The sequence below is a fragment of the Perca flavescens genome, chromosome 12 (genome assembly GCF_004354835.1).
Source record: "Perca flavescens isolate YP-PL-M2 chromosome 12, PFLA_1.0, whole genome shotgun sequence".
Classification (NCBI taxonomy): Eukaryota; Metazoa; Chordata; class Actinopteri; order Perciformes; family Percidae; genus Perca; species Perca flavescens.
In genome coordinates, this window is record NC_041342.1 from 35,519,732 (window position 1) to 35,540,891 (window position 21,160).

The following is a 21,160-nucleotide window of genomic DNA, read 5'->3' on the forward strand; positions in this document are numbered from 1 at the left end:
CTCCTGTGAGTCCTGGACAGCAGTAGGACCAGGAGACAGGAACTCAGCAGGCTGGGAGTCAGGACTAGGAGTGGCTGGCTGGAGGTGAAGCAGACCCACCCTAAGCCCCCGGCACACAGGCCTGAAGCCAGTGGATGCAGGGACAGGGTCAGGCTGGAGGCTAGCAGCCTCACAAACAGAGTCACTGGAAGGAACAAGGAGGGACTGCAGATTCCTGTCCAGCTTGGCGAGCTCACCGGCTAACGCAGCCATTCCCGGTACTTCCATCAGCCAGGGCTTTGATGAAATGGCCCGTTTCACCAGGGAACAAATGGCATGCCGGCGCTGCAAATCCGTGGATCCCACGAGTTCTGCTTTAAGCCTGCTGAGGGTGTACTCCACCTGGCTTAGCTCCTCCATGTTGAAATTTGAGTCTGCTGGATCCATTCTTTGGTCGGTTCATTCTGTCACGATTTCAGCAGGTGGACCCAAATGCAAGACTCTTCCAGTCAGGAGTTCAGAACAAACACACTTTATTGTGTCACAACAACTACAAACTCATAACTACGGACAAACAGGACGAACCGACAAGAGACAAAGGAACACAGGGGTGTAATACACAGACCAAGAAACAGAAAGACAGGGGATTGGACAAGACAGTAACGAGCAACAGGTGAGAGTAGAACGAGACAATTGGGAACAGGTGAGAACAGAACTGGAGGGAAACTAACAAGAGAGGAAGTGCAGACCATATATGGAGAAGGGCGGAGACAAAGACAGATGACAGACAGGTAACAACAGAACACAGCAACAAGCACAGATAACAAAATACACAAACAGGCCACAAGAGTGGCACAAAGGCAAGCAGTCTCAGCCGGATCCTGACAAAATGACCACATACTTTGGCAAATCCTCTCTAAACAGACCCCTCTCATCATCAGGGATGAGAGCCCTGTAGACCAGGGGTCACCAAACTGAAAAATAACAAATGTGCTCAGTTTGCCTTTAGTTATATATGATTATTAATGATTAATGATAGTTATATATGATTATTAATGATTAATGATAGTTATATATGGTTATTAATGATTAATGATACTCATCTATGTGAAGACACTGATCATGTTAATGATTTCTCACAATAATTATCAACAATGACTTAACAAGGTGGGAAACAGATAATATCAGTATTCAATTTTCATTTTTAGAACAGGCCTGAGGGCTACTCATGTGGTCCTGGGGGGGGGCTACCTGGTGTCCGCGGGCACGGTGTCCCCTGCTGTAGAGAGTCTCTAAAACATTGAGTAGATGCTGGGTGTTGTACGGCCCTATAAGGGGGATATGGGTTAGGACACCATGCTCCGAAATAGCAGCACACATGGTGATAGTTCCTCCCCGTTGGCCTGGCAAATCCACAGTAGCTCTGTGACCAATGATATTCTGACCCCGCCTCCTTTACATACTGTAAAACATACAGGTGGGTGCATGTAAGGTGCAGTATGTATCTGTATAGAGTATGTTTCTGTATGCTGTAATACCAGTGAAATACAAGTGGAGTACTGTAATATGAAGCATTGTAGTAAGTATACAGTATACTGCTTATATACAGTAACACTGTATCACTGTACATTGGTGGACATACCTGTTCTCTCTTTGAAACGTTTGAACTATTAGTGACACAGTTGATCTCCCAATATTCGGCTGCACCCTTCGATGGGCCTCAGCCATTGTAAGGCCATGATTAGCCGCTTTCCGACCAAGTAGTTACAGGAACATATTATAGGAAAAGTCCACTTCTAAGTATTTCTACTAACTACTCTCCCCCAAAACCGTTTTTTCAATTTGCATTCGCATTTGTGGCCATAGTGACTATAGGAGGGTAAGGAAGGGACCATAGTGACTATAGGAGGGGGTAAGGAGGGAAGGGAGGGACCATAGGGACTATAGGAGGGGTAAGGGAGGGACCATAGGGACTATAGGAGGGGGTAAGGGAGGGACCATAGGGACTATAGGAGGGGTAGGGAGGGACCATAGGGACTATAGGAGGGGGGGGAGGGACCATAGGGACTATAGGAGGGGGACCAAGGGAGGGACCCATAGGACTATAGGAGGGGTAAGGGAGGGACCATAGGGACTATAGGAGGGGTAAGGGAGGGACCATAGGACTATAGGAGGGGTAAGGGAGGGACCATAGGGACTATAGGAGGGGTAAGGGAGGGACCATAGGGACTATAGGAGGGGGTAAGGGAGGGACCATAGGGACTATAGGAGGGGTAAGGGAGGGACCATAGGGACTATAGGAGGGGTAAGGGAGGGACCATAGGGACTATAGGAGGGGTAAGGGAGGGACCATAGGGACTATAGGAGGGGTAAGGGAGGGACCATAGGGACTATAGGAGGGGTAAGGGAGGGACCATAGGGACTATAGGAGGGGTAAGGGAGGGACCATAGGGACTATAGGAGGGTAAGGGAGGACCATAGGGACTATAGGAGGGTAAGGGAGGGACCATAGGGACTATAGGAGGGGTAAGGGAGGGACCATAGGGACTATAGGAGGGGTAAGGGAGGGACCATAGGGACTATAGGAGGGGTAAGGGAGGGAGGGACCATAGGGACCATAGGGACTATAGGAGGGTAAGGGAGGGACCATAGGGACTATAGGAGGGGTAAGGGAGGGACCATAGGGACTATAGGAGGGGTAAGGGAGGGACCATAGGGACTATAGGAGGGGTAAGGGAGGGACCATAGGGACTATAAGAGGGGTAAGGGAGGGACCATAGGGACTATAGGAGGGTAAGGGAGGGACCATAGGGACTATAGGAGGGGTAAGGGAGGGACCATAGGGACTATAGGAGGGTAAGGGAGGAACCATAGGGACTATAGGAGGGGTAAGGGAGGGACCATAGGGGGTACTATAGGAGGGGTAAGGGAGGGACCATAGGGACTATAGGAGGGGTACCATAGGGACTATAGGAGGGGTAAGGGAGGGACCATAGGGACTATAGGAGGGGTAAGGGAGGGACCATAGGGACTATAGGAGGGGGGTAAGGGAGGGACCATAGGGACTATAGGAGGGGTAGGGACTATAGGAGGGTAGGGAGGGACCATAGGGACTATAGGAGGGGTAAGGGAGGGACCATAGGGACTATAGGAGGGGTAAGGGAGGGACCATAGGGACTATAGGAGGGGTAAGGGAGGGTAAGGGAGGACCATAGGGACTATAGGAGGGTAAGGGAGGGACCATAGGGACTATAGGAGGGGAGGGACCATAGGGACTATAGGAGGGGTAAGGGGGAGGGACCATAGGGACCATAGGAGGGGTAAGGGGGAGGGACCATAGGGACTATAGGAGGGTAAGGGAGGGACCATAGGGACTATAGGAGGGGTAAGGGAGGGACCATAGGGACTATAGGAGGGGTAAGGGAGGGACCATAGTGACTATAGGAGGGAGGGAGGGACCATAGGGACTATAAGGGACCATAGGGACTATAGGAGGGGTAAGGGAGGGACCATAGGGACTATAGGAGGGTAAGGGAGGGACCATAGGGACTATAGGAGGGGTAAGGGAGGGACCATAGGGACTATAGGAGGGTAGGGAGGGACCATAGGGACTATAGGAGGGGTAAGGGAGGGACCATAGGGACTATAGGAGGGGTAAGGGAGGGACCATAGGGACTATAGGAGGGGTAAGGGAGGGACCATAGGGACTATAGGAGGGGTAAGGGAGGGACCATAGGGACTATAGGGGGGTATAGGGAGGGACCATAGGGACTATAGGAGGGGTAAGGGAGGGACCATAGGGACTATAGGAGGGGCAAGGGAGGGACCATAGGGACTATAGGAGGGGTAAGGGACCACCATAGGGACTATAGGAGGGGTAAGGGAGGGACCATAGGGACTATAGGAGGGGTAAGGGAGGGACCATAGGGACTATAGGAGGGGTAAGGGAGGGACCATAGGGACTATAGGAGGGGTAAGGGAGGGACCATAGGGACTATAGGAGGGGGTAAGGGAGGGACCATAGGGACCATAGGGGGGTAGGGAGGGACCATAGGGACTATAAGAGGGGTAAGGGAGGGACCATAGGGACTATAGGAGGGTAAGGGAGGGACCATAGGGACTATAGGAGGGGTAAGGGAGGGACCATAGGGACTATAGGAGGGGTAAGGGAGGGACCATAGGGACTATAGGAGGGGGGGACTATAGGAGGGGACCATAGGGACTATAGGAGGGGTAAGGGAGGGACCATAGGGACTATAAGAGGGGGGAGGGACCATACTATAGGAGGGGTAGGGACCATAGGGACTATAGGAGGGTAGGGGGACCATAGGGACTATAGGGGGGTAGGGACCATAGGGACTATAGGGACTATAGGACCATAGGGACTATAGGAGGGACCATAGGGACCATAGGAGGGGAGGGGGAGGAGGGACCATAGGGACTATAGGAGGGGGTAGTGACTATAGGAGGGGTAAGGGAGGGACCATAGGGACTATAGGAGGGGTAAGGGAGGGACCATAGGGACTATAGGAGGGGTAAGGAGGGACCATAGGGACTATAGGAGGGGTAAGGGAGGGACCATAGGGACTATAGGAGGGGGCAAGGGAGGGACCATAGGGACTATAGGAGGGGTAAGGGAGGGACCATAGGGACTATAGGAGGGAGGGAGGGACCATAGGGACTATAGGAGGGTAGGGACCATAGGGACTATAGGAGGGGTAAGGGAGGGACCATAGGGACTATAGGAGGGGTAAGGGAGGGACCATAGGGACTATAGGAGGGGTAAGGAGGGACCATAGGGACTATAGGGGAGGAGGGACCATAGGGACTATAGGAGGGGTAAGGGAGGGACCATAGGGACTATAGGAGGGGGGACCATAAGGGAGGGACCATAGGGACTATAGGAGGGGTAAGGGAGGGACCATAGGGACTATAAGGGAGGACCATAGGGACTATAGGGAGGGGTAAGGGAGGGACCATAGGGACTATAGGAGGGTAAGGGAGGGACCATAGGGACTATAGGGGGGGGACCATAGGGACTATAGGAGGGTAGGGAGGGACCATAGGGACTATAAGAGGGGTACCAGGGACCATAGGGACTATAGGAGGGTAAGGGAGGGACCATAGGGACTATAAGAGGGGTAAGGGAGGGACCATAGGGACTATAGGAGGGGTAAGGGAGGGACCATAGGGACTATAGGAGGGTAAGGGAGGGACCATAGGGACTATAGGAGGGGTAAGGGAGGGACCATAGTGACTATAGGACCATAGGGACTATAGGAGGGGTAAGGGAGGGACCATAGGGACTATAGGAGGGGGACTATAGGAGGAGGGACCATAGGGACTATAGGAGGGGTAAGGGAGGGACCATAGGGACTATAGGGAGGGGTAAGGGAGGGACCATAGGGACTATAGGAGGGGGGTAAGGGAGGGACCATAGGGACTATAGGAGGGGGGTAAGGGAGGGACCATAGGGACTATAGGAGGGGGGACCATAGTGACTATAGGAGGGTGTGGGGACCATAGGGACTATAGGAGGGGTAAGGGAGGGACCATAGGGACTATAGGAGGGGGTAAGGGAGGGACCATAGGGACTATAGGAGGGGGGTAAGGGAGACCATAGGGACCATAAGGGAGGGACCATAGGGACTATAAGAGGGGTAAGGGAGGGACCATAGGGACTATAGGAGGGGTAAGGGAGGGACCATAGGGACTATAGGAGGGTAAGGGAGGGACCATAGGGAGTATAGGAGGGGTAGGGAGGGACCATAGGGACTATAGGAGGGAGGGACCAAACTATAGGAGGGGTACAAAACAGGGGAAGAGGAAGAAGAGGCCAAGTACACAGGTGGATCCCTGATGAAATCAGGGCTACAATTGTGGATCATGTTGTCAATCACGGCCTCACAATGGCTGAGGCTGGTCGTAGGGCCTGAATGTTGGGAGAACCACCGTAAATTCAATTATTCAAACATTTCGTTGGGAGAACAGGTGTGTAGAAATGGACAGTAATTCAGCACTAAACAATCTGCACTGCACTACTGTCATTGTCTCATACATGAAGCTTGCAGTGGGACAATAACTTGTCACTGTACATTTTACATTTAGATGTACAGCTTTACTGCATCACACATTTAGTGTATTGTAGTGTACAGTAGTGTTACAGTAAAGATTTGCCATATTTACATTAATTTTACTCTGCACCTACAATTGACAGTGTGCTCAGGAGGAATGAAATGCGCGTGAAACAACTGTACAATGTGCCATTCGAATGGAACAGCGACAGAGTGAAGGAGATCCGTCACCAGTGTGTACAGGTAAGACATAATCCCTGAGAATGAGAGGGGTCTAACTGGAGACCATCTGAACAAGCATGATGTTGTTTTGGATAATGTGCGTTTTCACCACTCAGATGTCGTCACACAGTGGTTTGCAGCACATAATAGGATGCTGGTGGAATATCTCCCTCCCTACTCACCATTCCTAAATCCAATAGAGGAGTTTTTCTCTTCCTGGAGGTGGAAGGTATATGACCGGCATCCACATACCCAAATGGCCCTGCTAGTGGCCATGGATGCAGCATGTGATGACATCACAGCAGAGTCCTGCAGAGGGTGGATTCGCCACTCGAGGAGATACTTTCCTCGCTGCATTGCAAGACATGATATTCGCTGTGATGTAGATGAAAATATGTGGCCAGACAGAGAGGAACGTCTGGATGTTCATGAATGATTACAGTACTATGTACGTTGTATGTTCAGTTCAAATATGTACTGCAATATTGTTTACCGTGTGCTGTCTTGAGCATTTTCAGATAGTGTCACCAAGATCTGACTTTTTTGCATTGGAAAACATTTACAGAGTAAACTGTCATAATGAAAACATGACAAAGCCATTTGACTATCTTGTTCAATTCAATTAAATTTTATTTATAGTATCAAATCATAACAAAAGTTATCTCGAGACACTTTACAGATAGAGTAGGTCTAGACCACACTCTATAAATTCCAAAACCCCAACAATTACAGTAATTCCCTCAAGAGCAAGCATTAGCAGTGGCTATTGCGACAGTGGCGAGGAGAAACTCCCTTTTAGGAAGAAACCTCGGCAGACCCAGACTCTTGGTAGGAGGTGTCTGACGGGCCGGTTGGGGGGGTGATGAACAGTGGTGATAACAGTCACATTAGAAGTCACAGTGACTTCGAAGGTTATCGTGGAAGTTCATGTCATAGCAGGGCACATCGTGTCATACTGAGTAGTGCAGTCTCCTAGACCGGATCCTGACTACTCTGTTCATAGACAATGGTGTCAGGACTTTTCATCTTGATGACACGGACACTTTCATTGACATGAATACTTGCTTTTGAGGAATGAGCTATCCATTTTGAGCAAGTGACATGCTTTTGCAGGTTATCAACTAGGTTTTGCAGTTTGTACTAATTGTTTTGAGAACTGCATTAACTGTTGTGCAAATGTAAATAGTGATGTGAGAAATGCACCAAAGCGACCGAGAAAAACTGTAACAATCCCCAAATTGGTCCAGTCAGAACACGAGAAAACAAGAGTTATTTTATGTTCTAGGAACTGCAAAAATCCCACATGGTCTACGATAGTGGCCCTTATGTCATCAGATATGCGCCTATGTCCTCTTCTGCCTCTTCCTCTGTTTTGCCTTCCACCACGCATCCTTGCTCCTCTTCTTCCTCCTCTTGCCTGTTGACCCTGCTCGTTTCCTGGTCCATCCATTATTGGAAAATTGCAACTCTGTGTTGAGGTCTGTCTGTATATGCTTGCCAATCGATTGTTCATGAGATGCACTTTTGAGCAATTTAGGCAACTGGTTGATTATTGGTTGAACTAACACTTTACATTCCTTCATGAGTGAGGGTCAATTTCACCTGCACAATTCATCAATTCCCGTTTTTGTACAAGAGGTCTAATAGAAATGTGTAAAACTATGCTTGACAATTTATGACAAATAGTTCAACCATTTTGCATGTAATGGCTTATGCTATGAACTAATGCCTGGATGTTTGGAGGGGTTAGACTATTCAACAGAGAACCATCTACTATATTGTGATCAACATGACATGAGCAATTGAAAATGTGGAAAAAAGCTGACACTTGTACATTATCAATTGCAATATGTACAAAAGGAATAAGAAATTGCTTTAATGATGTGCACAAGTGACTAGATGATTTGGAAATTGTACAAGTAGTATCAAGAAATGCACTTTTGATCTAAGAAATGCACCAAAGCGACTGAGAAAAACTGTGACTGCTCCTCAGATCTCTGCAGGGTAAATCCAGACAGCTAGCTATAGACTATCTGTCCAATCTGAGTTGTTTTAAAGGTGCCCTGCCATACAAAACCTTTTTCCTTGTATATTTTGAAATGTGTTCGGTCCATATGTGTTTGTGTTATGTGGTGAATGTGAAAATGAACTGCTATCTCCTCAAAAAAGAATCAGACCAATTACAACAGCTGGTCAGTCTGACATCATACTGCCTGAGCTCATTACTATTCATGAGCTCGCCCAGTTGGGCTGGGTAAAGGATTCTGACAGCCAGGCTCTCATTGGCTAGCTGTTAGCCAATCAGATTCAAACAGCTTAGCTTGTTGAATATTAATGAGAACTGGCAGAAATCAGGGCACCTTTAAATACGTGTGGCAGGACACCTTTAAATACGTGTGGCAGGGCACCTTTAAATACGAGTGGCAGGACACCTTAAATACGCGGTGGCAGGGCACCTTTAAACACGTGGTGGCAGGGCACCTTTAAATACATATGGCAGGGCACCTTTAAATACGTGTGGCAGGGCACCTTTAAATACGCGTGGCAGGGCACCTTTAAATACGTGGTGGCAGGGCACCTTTAAATACGTGGCAGGGCACTTTTAAATACGTTGGCAAAGCACCTTTAAATACGTGGCAGGGCACCTTTAAATACGTGTGGCAGGGCACCTTTAAATACGTGTGGCAGGGCACCTTTAAATACGTGTGGCAGGACACCTTTAAATACGTGTGGCAGGACACCTTTAAATACGTGTGGCAGGGCACCTTTAAATACGAGTGGCAGGGCACCTTTAAATACGTGTGGCAGGACACCTTTAAATACGAGTGGCAGGGCACCTTTAAATACGTGTGGCAGGACACCTTTAAATACGAGTGGCAGGGCACCTTTAAATACGTGTGGCAGGACACCTTTAAATACGAGTGGGCAGGGCACCTTTAAATACGTGGCAGGACACCTTAAAGTCCCGCCCGATCCTATTTTGAGCTATTTTTAAACATTCTCAGTGGTCTTTAAATGATGATTATGCCATTTTTAGCCAAAATCACAAAACCTGTGCCTTTTTCTGGGACTTCGCTTCAGCAGAGCGGCAGTAGCTCATTAGCACCGCCTGCGTTGTGGGCGGAGCCGTTGGCACGGAGACGACCCTCCCCTCCCTCGTTGCTGAGAGCTCCTCTCCCCCGCTAGCTGTCACCTAGCTTTTCACCCCAATCCCCTCTTCTGTGGCTCCCACTGACAGCCTACATCTCTTGTCTGTGTGGCCGCCGCAGAAGTGACGTTACTTGAAGAAACAGAGAAAACAGAACACAATAAATAACTTTACCATTAATCATACACTTTTCTCAGTAAGGTAGAAGTCATATAGTCAATATAGAAGCATTACAGTATTATATACACGTTAATTATTATTATCCGAAGTTAATCAAAGTTATCACCGATCACCAATCATATTTTCACTCCGAGACGTCGCAGTGAAAAACAGCTCGACGTTGCTTCGATATTTCATCCCTCCCACAGTGATCAATCAGGACATATTTAGTATCTGTGGATTGCTCGGAATTTCGGGATTATTATGATGCTAATGTCAACGCTCTATCTGAAAAACTGACTGACTCTCTCACCAGTGATGGGCTTGACACACGGGGGGACAAACGACTGCGACAGGCTAAACTCGTCGCCACCCTGCGTGTGCTAGTGTACTTGAACGAGCGCGGAATTTAGATGACGATTGATAGACGGTGAAAAGTGACTTATTTGTTACAGCATGTGTTCCAATTTCAGCGCCACGGAGCTCGGTTCACAATGCCATGCAACGGCTTGTGTGTGTGTATCTGTGACATTCACATATTCAAAACACAACTTCAAAAAAGCCCCTGTAAAACGCATTATATTACATTATAATCTACATTGCTTTAACACAGATGAACCTAAGTTAACAGAGAGTTGCCACATAATGCAGCACTGGCGTTTTTGCCCGGTGGGTAACGTTAGCTGATGTAATGAGAAAACAGGCGGATCGTTGAACTAGCTCCCGACAGAAAAAATAAATAAACTTACCGGTAAAGACACAGGCTGTCCAGTTGATGGTGTCTTGATGGAAGGCACTGCATCCGCTTCAAAATAATTTACTGACGGCCCATTTTTTTTCTCCTGCAAGTTGGTGAAACAGTCTTCGTGAAGTGCTGACCGCAAAAACCGATGTGTGGTTTTTAACATTGCCGTGACCAAGGAACGTAATCCATCTATCTCTCACAGCAGCATGTTTTGGTAAAGCATGAAAGCTAATACCACTATCTCCTCCTTAGCATTGCAACCCGCTAAAAGACATAGGTGTTGATCCGCCATCGCCTTCTCTACCCTCAGAACCTGAGCGGGCGGGACGTTTGGGGGTATGAGCTTGGGCCCGCCCAGTGGAGTTACTTTACAACTCCAGTCTATTTGAGCCGGGCATTTTAGCGTCTGCTACTGATTCACAGACATTTGAATGCAGAAATACTCAGAAATACAACTTTGAGCTTATTTTTCTCAAGATATGTCCTCTAACATCAGAAAAATGCTACAAGAACATGTTAACACCTAGAAAAACATGATTTTCATCGAAGTGGGTCTTTAAATACGAGTGGCAGGGCACCTTTAACCAGTTTGATGCACGAGGCAAAACCTTAGAATAATACATAATGTACATGTACATGAGGATTCTACTTAAGTACAGTAACAAAGTATTTGTACTTTGTAACGTTGCTGTAACTGCAGCCGAAACATAATGTTTCATTACATTTGATTTGAGTTTGTTTGTAGCTTTCAGTCTGAACTTTAAACATTATAAATATAACTTTAATAATAACGCTGACAGTCGTCTTTAGAACAGCTTTATTTCTCGGGTCAGAGACAGACAGACAGGTCAGAGACAGACAGACATGTCAGAGACAGACAGGTCAGAGACAGACAGACAGGTCAGAGACAGACAGACAGACAGACAGACAGACAGACAGACAGACAGACACACACACAGACAGACAGACAGACAGACAGACAGACAGACAGACAGACAGACACACACAGACAGACACACACACAGACAGACAGACAGACAGGTCAGAGACAGACAGACAGACAGACAGACACACACACACACACACACACACACACACACACACACACACACACAGACAGACAGACAGACAGACAGACAGACAGACAGTCAGAGACAGACAGGCAGACACACAGACACACAGACAGATAGACAGACACAGTCAGACAGGTCAGAGACAGACAGACAGACAGACAGACAGACAGACACACAGACAGACAGACAGACACACAGTCAGACAGGTCAGAGACAGACAGACAGACAGACACACAGTCAGACAGGTCAGAGACAGACAGACAGACAGACACACAGACAGACACACACGCAGACAGACAGAGAGACAGACAGACGTTATCTTCCCGTTCTTCTCCATCATTCGGACTTCTTGTCCGTCATTTTCTTGCGTTGCCGTAGCGACGGAGCCAGCAGCACGACTTCGTCATTGTCGGCGTTGGCGCCGGCGGGAACTTTCTTCCGGAAGAGATAGATCAGGATGGCCACCACCAGGAACGGAGTGATGAGGAGGAGGCAGCAGTACACCGGGGACTTAATGAAGGCCGGCTGGAGGGAGGGATGGATGGAGAGAGAGAGACTTAATGAAGGCTGGCTGGAGGGAGGGATGGAGAGAGAGAGAGACTTAATGAAGGCTGGCTGAGGGAGGGAGGATGGAGAGAGAGAGAGACTTAATGAAGGCCGGGCTGGAGGAGGGATGGATGGAGAGAGAGAGAGAGACTTAATGAAGGCTGGCTGAGGGAGAGGGATGGAGAGAGAGAGACTTAATGAAGGCTGGCTGGATGGAGAGAGAGAGAGAGACTTAATGAAGGCTGGCTGGAGGGAGGGATGGAGAGAGAGAGAGACTAATGAAGGCTGGCTGGAGGGAGGGGGGATGGAGAGAGAGAGAGACTTAATAAGGCTGAAGGGGAGGGATGGATGAGGGAGGAGGGATGGAGAGAGAGAGAGAGAGACTAATGAAGGCTGGATGGAGGGAGGGATGGATGGAGAGAGAGAGACTTAATGAAGGCTGGCTGGAGGGAGGGATGGAGGAGAGAGAGAGACTTAATGAAGGCTGGCTGGAGGGAGGGATGGATGGAGAGAGAGAGAGAGACTTAATGAAGGCTGGAGGGAGGGAGGGAGAGAGAGAGAGAGAGAGACTTAATGAAGGCTGGCTGGAGGGAGGGAGGGAGAGAGAGAGAGAGACTTAATGAAGGCTGGCTGGAGGGAGGGATGGAGAGAGAGAGAGAGAGACTTAATGAAGGCCGGCTGGAGGGAGGGATGGATGGAGAGAGAGACTTAATGAAGGCCGGCTGGAGGGAGGGATGGATGGAGAGAGAGAGAGACTTAATGAAGGCTGGCTGGAGGGAGGGATGGATGGAGAGAGAGAGAGAATGAAGGCTGGCTAAGGGATGGAAGGAGAGAGACTTAATGAAGGCTGGAGGGAGGGAGGGATGGAGAGAGAGAGAGACTTAATGAAGGCTGGATGGAGGGAGGGATGGATGGAGAGAGAGAGAGAGACTTAATGAAGGCTGGATGGAGGGAGGGATGGAGAGAGAGAGAGAGAGACTTAATGAAGGCTGGCTGAGGGGGGATGGAGAGGGAGAGAGAGACTTAATGAAGGCCGGCTGGAGGAGGATGGAGAGAGAGAGACTTAATGAAGGCTGGCTGGAGGGAGGGATGGATGGAGAGAGAGAGAGAGACTTAATGAAGGCCGGCTGGAGGGAGGATGGAGAGAGAGAGAGAGAGAGACTTAATGAAGGCTGGCTGGAGGGAGGGATGGATGGAAAGAGAGAGAGAGACTTAATGAAGGCTGGCTGGAGGGATGGATGGAGAGAGAGAGAGAGACTTAATGAAGGCTGGCTGGAGGGAGGGATGGATGGAAAGAGAGAGAGACTTAATGAAGGCTGGCTGGAGGGATGGATGGAGAGAGAGAGAGAGACTTAATTAATGAAGGGATGGATGGATGAGAGAGAGAGACTTAATGAAGGCTGGCTGGAGGGAGGGATGGATGGAGAGAGAGAGAGACTTAATGAAGGCTGGATGGAGGGAGGGATGGATGGAGAGAGAGAGACTTAATGAAGGCTGGATGGAGGGAGGGATGGAGAGAGAGAGAGACTTAATGAAGGCTGGCTGGAGGGAGGGATGGATGGAGAGAGAGAGACTTAATGAAGGCTGGCTGGAGGGAGGGATGGAGAGAGAGAGAGACTTAATGAAGGCTGGAGGGGAGGGAGGAGAGAGAGACTTAATGAAGGCTGGCTGGAGGAGGGATGGATGGAGAGAGAGAGAGAGACTTAATGAAGGCTGGCTGGGGATGGATGGAGAGAGAGAGAGAGAGACTTAATGAAGGCTGGCTGGAGGAGGGATGGATGGAGAGAGAGAGAGACTTAATGAAGGCTGGCTGGAGGAGGGATGGATGGAGAGAGAGAGAGACTTAATGAAGGCTGGCTGGAGGGAGGATGGAGAGAGAGAGAGAGACTTAATGAAGGCTGGCTGGAGGGAGGGATGGAGAGAGAGAGAGAGACTTAATGAAGGCTGGCTGGAGGGAGGGAGGGATGGAGAGAGAGAGAGAGACTTAATGAAGGCTGGCTGGAGGGAGGGATGGAGAGAGAGAGAGAGACTTAATGAAGGCTGGCTGAGGGAGGGATGGATGGAGAGAGAGAGACTTAATGAAGGCCGGCTGGAGGGAGGGATGGATGGAGAGAGAGAGAGACTTAATGAAGGCTGGCTGGAGGGAGGATGGATGGAGAGAGAGAGAGACTTAATGAAGGCTGGATGGAGGGAGAGGATGGAGGGATGGATGGAGAGAGAGAGAGAGACTTAATGAAGGCTGGATGGAGGGAGGGATGGATGGAGAGAGAGAGAGACTTAATGAAGGCTGGCTGAGGGAGGGATGGATGGAGAGAGAGAGAGACTTAATGAAGGCTGGCTAGGGAGGGATGGAGGAGAGAGAGAGACTGGGCTGGAGGGAGGGATGGAGAGAGAGAGAGAGAGAGACTTAATGAAGGCTGGCTGGAGGAGGGAGGGAGAGAGAGAGAGAAGGCCGGCTGGAGGAGGGGATGAAGAGAGACTTAATGAAGGCTGGGCTGGAGGGGGGATGGATGGAGAGAGAGACTTAATGAAGGCCGGCTGGAGGGAGGGATGGATGGAGAGAGAGAGACTTAATGAAGGCTGGCTGGAGGGAGGGATGGATGGAGAGAGAGAGACTTAATGAAGGCTGGCTGGAGGGAGGGATGGATGGAGAGAGAGAGACTTAATGAAGGCTGGCTGGAGGGAGGGATGGAGAGAGAGAGAGAGACTTAATGAAGGCTGGATGGAGGGAGGGATGGATGGAGAGAGAGAGAGAGAGACTTAATGAAGGCTGGATGGAGGGAGGGATGGAGAGAGAGAGAGAGAAGGCTGGCTGGAATGGAAGGAGAGAGAGACTGGCTGGAGGGAGGGGATGGAGAGAGAGAGAGACTTAATGAAGGCTTAGGGATGGATGGAGAGAGAGAGACTTAATGAAGGCTGGCTGGAGGGGGAGGGATGGAGAGAGAGAGAGACTTAATGAAGGCTGGCTGGAGGGAGGATGGATGGAGAGAGAGAGACTTAATGAAGGCTGGCTGGAGGAGGGATGGATGAGAGAGAGAGAGAGACTTAATGAAGGCTGGCTGGAGGGAGGGATGGATGGAGAGAGAGAGAGACTTAATGAAGGCTGGCTGGAGGGATGGGAGAGGAGAGAGAGAGACTTAATGAAGGCTGGCTGGAGGGAGAGAGAGAGAGAGAGAGACTTAATGAAGGCTGGCTGGAGGAGGGATGGATGGAGAGAGAGAGACTTAATGAAGGCTGGAGGGAGGGAGGGATGGATGGAGAGAGAGAGAGACTTAATGAAGGCTGGAGGAGGAGGGATGGATGGAGAGAGAGAGAGAGACTTAATGAAGGCTGGATGGAGGAGGGATGGAGAGAGAGAGAGAGACTTAAGAAGGCTGGCTGGGAGGATGGAGAGAGAGAGAGAGACTTAATGAAGGCTGGCTGAGGGAGGGAGGAGAGAGAGAGAGAGAGAGACTTAATGAAGGCTGGCTGGAGGGAGGGATGGATGGAGAGAGAGAGAGACTTAATGAAGGCTGGCTGGAGGGGATGGATGGAGAGAGAGAGAGACTTAATGAAGGCTGGCTGGAGGAGGGATGGATGGAGAGAGAGAGAGACTTAATGAAGGCTGGCTGGAGGAGGATGGAGAGAGAGAGAGAGAGACTTAATGAAGGCTGGGAGGAGGGAGGGAGAGAGAGAGAGAGAGACTTAATGAAGGCTGGAGGGAGGAGGATGGAGAGAGAGAGAGAGACTTAATGAAGGCTGGAGGGGGAGGAGGGAGAGAGAGACTTAATGAAGGCTGGCTGGAGGGAGGAGGAGAGAGAGAGAGACTTAATGAAGGCTGGCTGGAGGGAGGGATGGAGAGAGAGAGAGAGACTTAATGAAGGCTGGCTGGAGGGAGGAGGGAGAGAGAGAGGCTGGATGAGGGAGGATGGAGAGAGAGAGAGAGACTTAATGAAGGCTGGCTGGAGGGAGGGATGGAGAGAGAGAGAGACTTAATGAAGGCTGGCTGGAGGGAGGGATGGAGAGAGAGAGAGAGACTTAATGAAGGCTGGCTGGAGGGAGGGATGGATGGAGAGAGAGAGACTTAATGAAGGCTGGCTGGAGGAGGGATGGAGAGAGAGAGACTTAATGAAGGATGGCTGGAGGGAGGGATGGATGGAGAGAGAGAGAGACTTAATGAAGGCTGGCTGGAGGAGGATGGATGGATGGAGAGAGAGAGACTTAATGAAGGCCGGCTGGAGGGAGGGATGGATGGAGAGAGAGAGAGACTTAATGAAGGCCGGATGGAGGGGAGGGATGGATGGAGAGAGAGAGACTTAATGAAGGCTGGATGGAGGAGGGATGGAGAGAGAGAGAGACTTAATGAAGGCTGGAGGAGGGGAGAGAGAGAGACTTAATGAAGGCTGGAGGGAGGAGGAGAGGAGAGAGGGAGAGGGAGGGAGGAGAGAGAGAGAGAGACTTAATGAAGGCTGGAGGAGGGAGGGAGGGATGGAGAGAGAGAGAGACTTAATGAAGGCTGGAGGAGGAGGAGGGAGAGAGAGAGAGACTTAATGAAGGCTGGAGGAGGGAGGAGGAGAGGAGAGAGAGAGAGAGACTTAATGAAGGCTGGCTGGAGGGAGGGAGGGAGAGAGAGAGAGAGAGACTTAATGAAGGCTGGCTGGAGGGAGGGATGGAGAGAGAGAGAGAGACTTAATGAAGGCTGGCTGGAGGGGAGGGAGGATGGATGAGAGAGAGAGAGACTTAATGAAGGCTGGCTGGAGGGAGGGATGGAGGGAGAGAGAGACTTAAAGGCTGGGATGGAGGAGAGAGAGACTTAATGAAGGCTGGCTGGAGGGAGGGATGGATGGAGAGAGAGAGAGAGACTTAATGAAGGCTGGCTGGAGGGAGGGATGGAGAGAGAGAGAGAGACTTAATGAAGGCTGGCTGGAGGGAGGGATGGATGGAGAGAGAGAGAGAGAGACTTAATGAAGGCTGGCTGGAGGGAGGGAGGGATGGATGAGAGAGAGAGAGACTTAATGAAGGCTGGCTGGAGGGAGGGATGGATGGAGAGAGAGAGAGACTTAATGAAGGCTGGCTGGAGGGAGGGATGGATGGAGAGAGAGAGAGAGACTTAATGAAGGCTGGCTGGAGGGAGGGATGGATGGAGAGAGAGAGACTTAATGAAGGCTGGCTGGAGGGAGGGATGGATGGAGAGAGAGAGACTTAATGAAGGCTGGAGGGAGGAGGGATGGAGGAGGGAGAGAGAGAGAGAGACTTAATGAAGGCTGGAGGGAGGGATGGAGAGAGAGAGAGAGAGAGAGACTTAATGGATGGAGAGAGAGAGAGAGACTTAATGAAGGCTGGAGGGAGGGGGAGGATGGAGAGAGAGAGAGAGAGACTTAATGAAGGCTGGCTGGAGGGAGAGGGAGAGAGAGACTTAATGAAGGCTGGCTGGAGGGAGGGATGGAGAGAGAGAGAGACTTAATGAAGGCTGGCTGGAGGGAGGGAGGGATGGAGAGAGAGAGAGACTTAATGAAGGCTGGCTGGAGGGAGGGATGGAGAGAGAGACTTAATGAAGGCTGGCTGGAGGGAGGGATGGATGGAGAGAGAGAGACTTAATGAAGGCCGGATGGAGGAGGATGGAGAGAGAGAGAGAGACTTAATGAAGGCCGGCTGGAGGGAGGGAGGAGAGAGAGAGAGACTTAATGAAGGCCGGCTGGGGAATGGATGGAGAGAGAGAGAGAGACTTAATGAAGGCCGGCTGGAGGGAGGGATGGATGGAGAGAGAGAGAGAGACTTAATGAAGGCCGGGCTGGAGGGAGGGAGGGATGGAGAGAGAGAGAGAGACTTAATGAAGGCTGGCTGGAGGGAGGGATGGATGGAGAGAGAGACTTAATGAAGGCCGGATGGAGGAGGGATGAGAGAGAGAGAGAGACAGAGACAGAGAGAGAGAGAGAGAGAGAGAGCGACAAAACATTGAAAAAAGCTGCATGGAGACAGGAAACAGGAAACAGGAAACAGGAAGCAGGAAACAGGAAACAGGAAACGGGAGTGATTACTAACCTTCAGTGTGACTTTGATGTTATAAAAGATGCGTTGGGCTCGCTGGTCGATACTGTTTCCTCCCTGATCCTGGGGGGACAAACAGAGTCTGGATCAGTCTGGACCAGGTGGTCTACCTGGATCAGGTGACTCTAGATCAGGTGGTCTACCTGGACCAGGTGGTCTACCTGGATCAGGTGAGTCTAGATCAGGTGGTCTACCTGGATCAGGTGGTCTACCTGGATCAGGTGAGTCTAGATCAGGTGGTCTACCTGGATTAGGTGGTCTACCTGGATCAGGTGAGTCTAGATCAGGTGGTCTACCTGGATCAGGTGGTCTACCTGGATCAGGTGAGTCTAGATCAGGTGGTCTACCTGGATTAGGTGGTCTACCTGGATCAGGTGGTCTACCTGGATCAGGTGAGTCTAGATCAGGTGGTCTACCTGGATCAGGTGGTCTACCTGGATCAGGTGAGTCTAGATCAGGTGGTCTACCTGGATTAGGTGGTCTACCTGGATCAGGTGACTCTAGATCAGGTGGTCTACCTGGACCAGGTGGTCTACCTGGATCAGGTGAGTCTAGATCAGGTGGTCTACCTGGATCAGGTGGTCTACCTGGATCAGGTGAGTCTAGATCAGGTGGTCTACCTGGATTAGGTGGTTCTACCTGGATCAGGTGAGTCTAGATCAGGTGGTCTACCTGGATCAGGTGGTCTACCTGGATCAGGTGAGTCTAGATCAGGTGGTCTACCTGGATTAGGTGGTCTACCTGGATCAGGTGAGTCTAGATCAGGTGGTCTACCTGGATCAGGTGGTCTACCTGGATCAGGTGAGTCTAGATCAGGTGGTCTACCTGGATTAGGTGGTCTACCTGGATCAGGTGAGTCTAGATCAGGTGGTCTACCTGGATCAGGTGGTCTACCTGGATCAGGTGAGTCTAGATCAGGTGGCCTACCTGGATCAGGTGGTCTACCTGGATCAGGTGAGTCTAGATCAGGTGGTCTACCTGGATCAGGTGGTCTACCTGGATCAGGTGAGTCTAGATCAGGTGGCCTACCTGGATCAGGTGGTCTACCTGGATCAGGTGACTCTAGATCTGGTGGTCTACCTGGATCAGGTGAGTCTAGATCAGGTGGTCTACCTGGATCAGGTGAGTCTAGATCAGGTGGTCTATCTGGATCAGGTGGTCTACCTGGATCAGGTGAGTCTAGATCAGGTGGTCTACCTGGACCAGGTGGTCTACCTGGATCAGGTGAGTCTAGGTCAGGTGGTCTACCTGGATCAGGTGGTCTACCTGGATCAGGTGAGTCTAGATCAGGTGGCCTACCTGGATCAGGTGGTCTACCTGGATCAGGTGACTCTAGATCTGGTGGTCTACCTGATCTGGTGAGTCTGATCAGGTGGTCTACCTGGATCAGGTGAGTCTAGATCAGGTGGTCTACCTGGACCAGGTGGTCTACCTGGATCAGGTGAGTCTAGATCAGGTGGTCTACCTGGACCAGGTGGTCTACCTGGATCAGGTGAGTCTAGATCAGGTGGTCTACCTGGACCAGGTGGTCTACCCAGATCAGGTGAGTCTAGATCAGGTGGTCTACCTGGACCAGGTGGTCTAATCAGGGTCCAGGTGGTCTACCTGGACCAGGTGGTCTACCTGGATCAGGTGATCTAGATCTGGTGGTCTCCTGATCAGGTGGTCTAGATCCTGGACCTGGATCAGGTGAGTCTAGATCCTATCTGGATCAGGTGGTCTACCTGGATCAGAGTCAGATCAGGTGGTCTACCTGGATCACCAGGTGGTGGTCTACCTGGACCAGGTGGTCTACCTGGATCAGGTGAGTCTAGGTCAGGTGGTCTAGATCAGGTGGTCTACCTGGATCAGGTGAGTCTAGATCAGGTGGCCTACCTGGATCAGGTGGTCTACCTGGATCAGGTGACTCAGGTGAGTTCTACCTGGATCAGGTGAGTCTAGATCAGGTGGTCTACCTGGACCAGGTGGTCTACCTGGATCAGGTGAGTCTAGGTCAGGTGGTCTACCTGGACCAGGTGGTCTACCTGGATCAGGTGAGTCTAGATCAGGTGGTCTACCTGGACCAGGTGGTCTACCTGGACCAGGTGAGTCTAGATCAGGTGGTCTACCTGGATCAGGTGGTCTAACTGGTCCAGGTGGTCTACCTGGACCAGGTGGTCTACCTGGATTAGGTGAGTCTAGATCAGGTGGTCTACCTGGACCAGGTGGTCTACCTGGATCAGGTGAGTCTAGATCAGGTGGTCTACCTGGACCAGGTGGTCTACCTAGATCAGGTGGTCTACCTGGACCAGGTGAGTCTAGATCAGGTGGTATACCTGGATCAGGTGAGTCTAGATCAAGGTGGTCAGGACCAGGTGGTCTACCCAGATCAGGTGAGTCTATATCAGGTGGTCTACCTGGACCAGATGGTCTACCTGGATCAGGAGTCTAGAAGGTCTACCTGGATCAGGTGGTCTACCTGGACCAGGTAAGTCTAGATTGGTCTACCTAGATCGAAGGTCTACCTGGACCAGGTGGTCTACCTGGGGAATCTAGGTCAGGTGGTCTGTGGATCAGGTGAGTCTAGATCAGATGGTCTACCTGGACCAGGTGGTCACCTGGTCCAGGTGAGTCTAGGGGTGGTCTCCTGGATCAGGTGAGTCTAGATCAGGTGGTACTAATGGAGAGGTATCAGAGGTGGGGGCTGCCTGCCGCCCAGAACTGCGTACTCAGGAAGTCCAGCAGGTGGCGCCCGCTCCATGGCAGGAGGAAGAAGCCATACAGATTGACCAGAGAAGGGGGCTGCCCATGCTCAGGTCAGAGTGTGTGTGTGTGTACTAATGGAGAGAGTGGAGGGGGTCAGAGTGGGGGCTGCTCATGCTCAGTACCTCACATGTACTAATGGAGAGATATCAGAGTGGGGGGGCCCATGCTCAGTACCTCTACATGTACTAATGGAGAGATGTCAGAGTGGGGGGGCTCATGCTCAGTACCTCTACATGTACTAATGGAGAGATATCAGAGTGGGGGGGGCTGCTCATGCTCAGTACCTCTACATGTACTAATGGAGAGATGTCAGAGTGGGGGGGCTGCTCATGCTCAGTACCTCTACATGTACTAATGGAGAGATGTCAGAGTGGGGGGCTGCTCATGCTCAGTACCTCTACATGTACTAATGGAGAGATTTCAGAGTGGGGGGGCCATGCTC

General features: G+C 50.7%; 1 protein-coding gene across 1 annotated transcript in view; it reads right to left on the reverse strand.

Moving 5' to 3' along the window:
• Positions 1–11,663: 11,663 nt before the first annotated feature.
• LOC114565614 (protein disulfide-isomerase TMX3-like) overlaps positions 11,664–21,160 on the reverse strand; it is a 30,226-nt gene continuing 20,729 nt past the window's right edge. Inside the window, exons 9-10 of the mRNA XM_028593775.1 lie at positions 17,968–18,036; positions 11,664–11,925 (exon numbers count right to left, since the gene is read on the reverse strand). Of these exons, the coding sequence (XP_028449576.1) occupies positions 17,970–18,036 (67 nt within the window). The 3' untranslated portion in view covers positions 11,664–11,925; positions 17,968–17,969. The remainder of the gene's footprint in view (positions 11,926–17,967; positions 18,037–21,160) is intronic.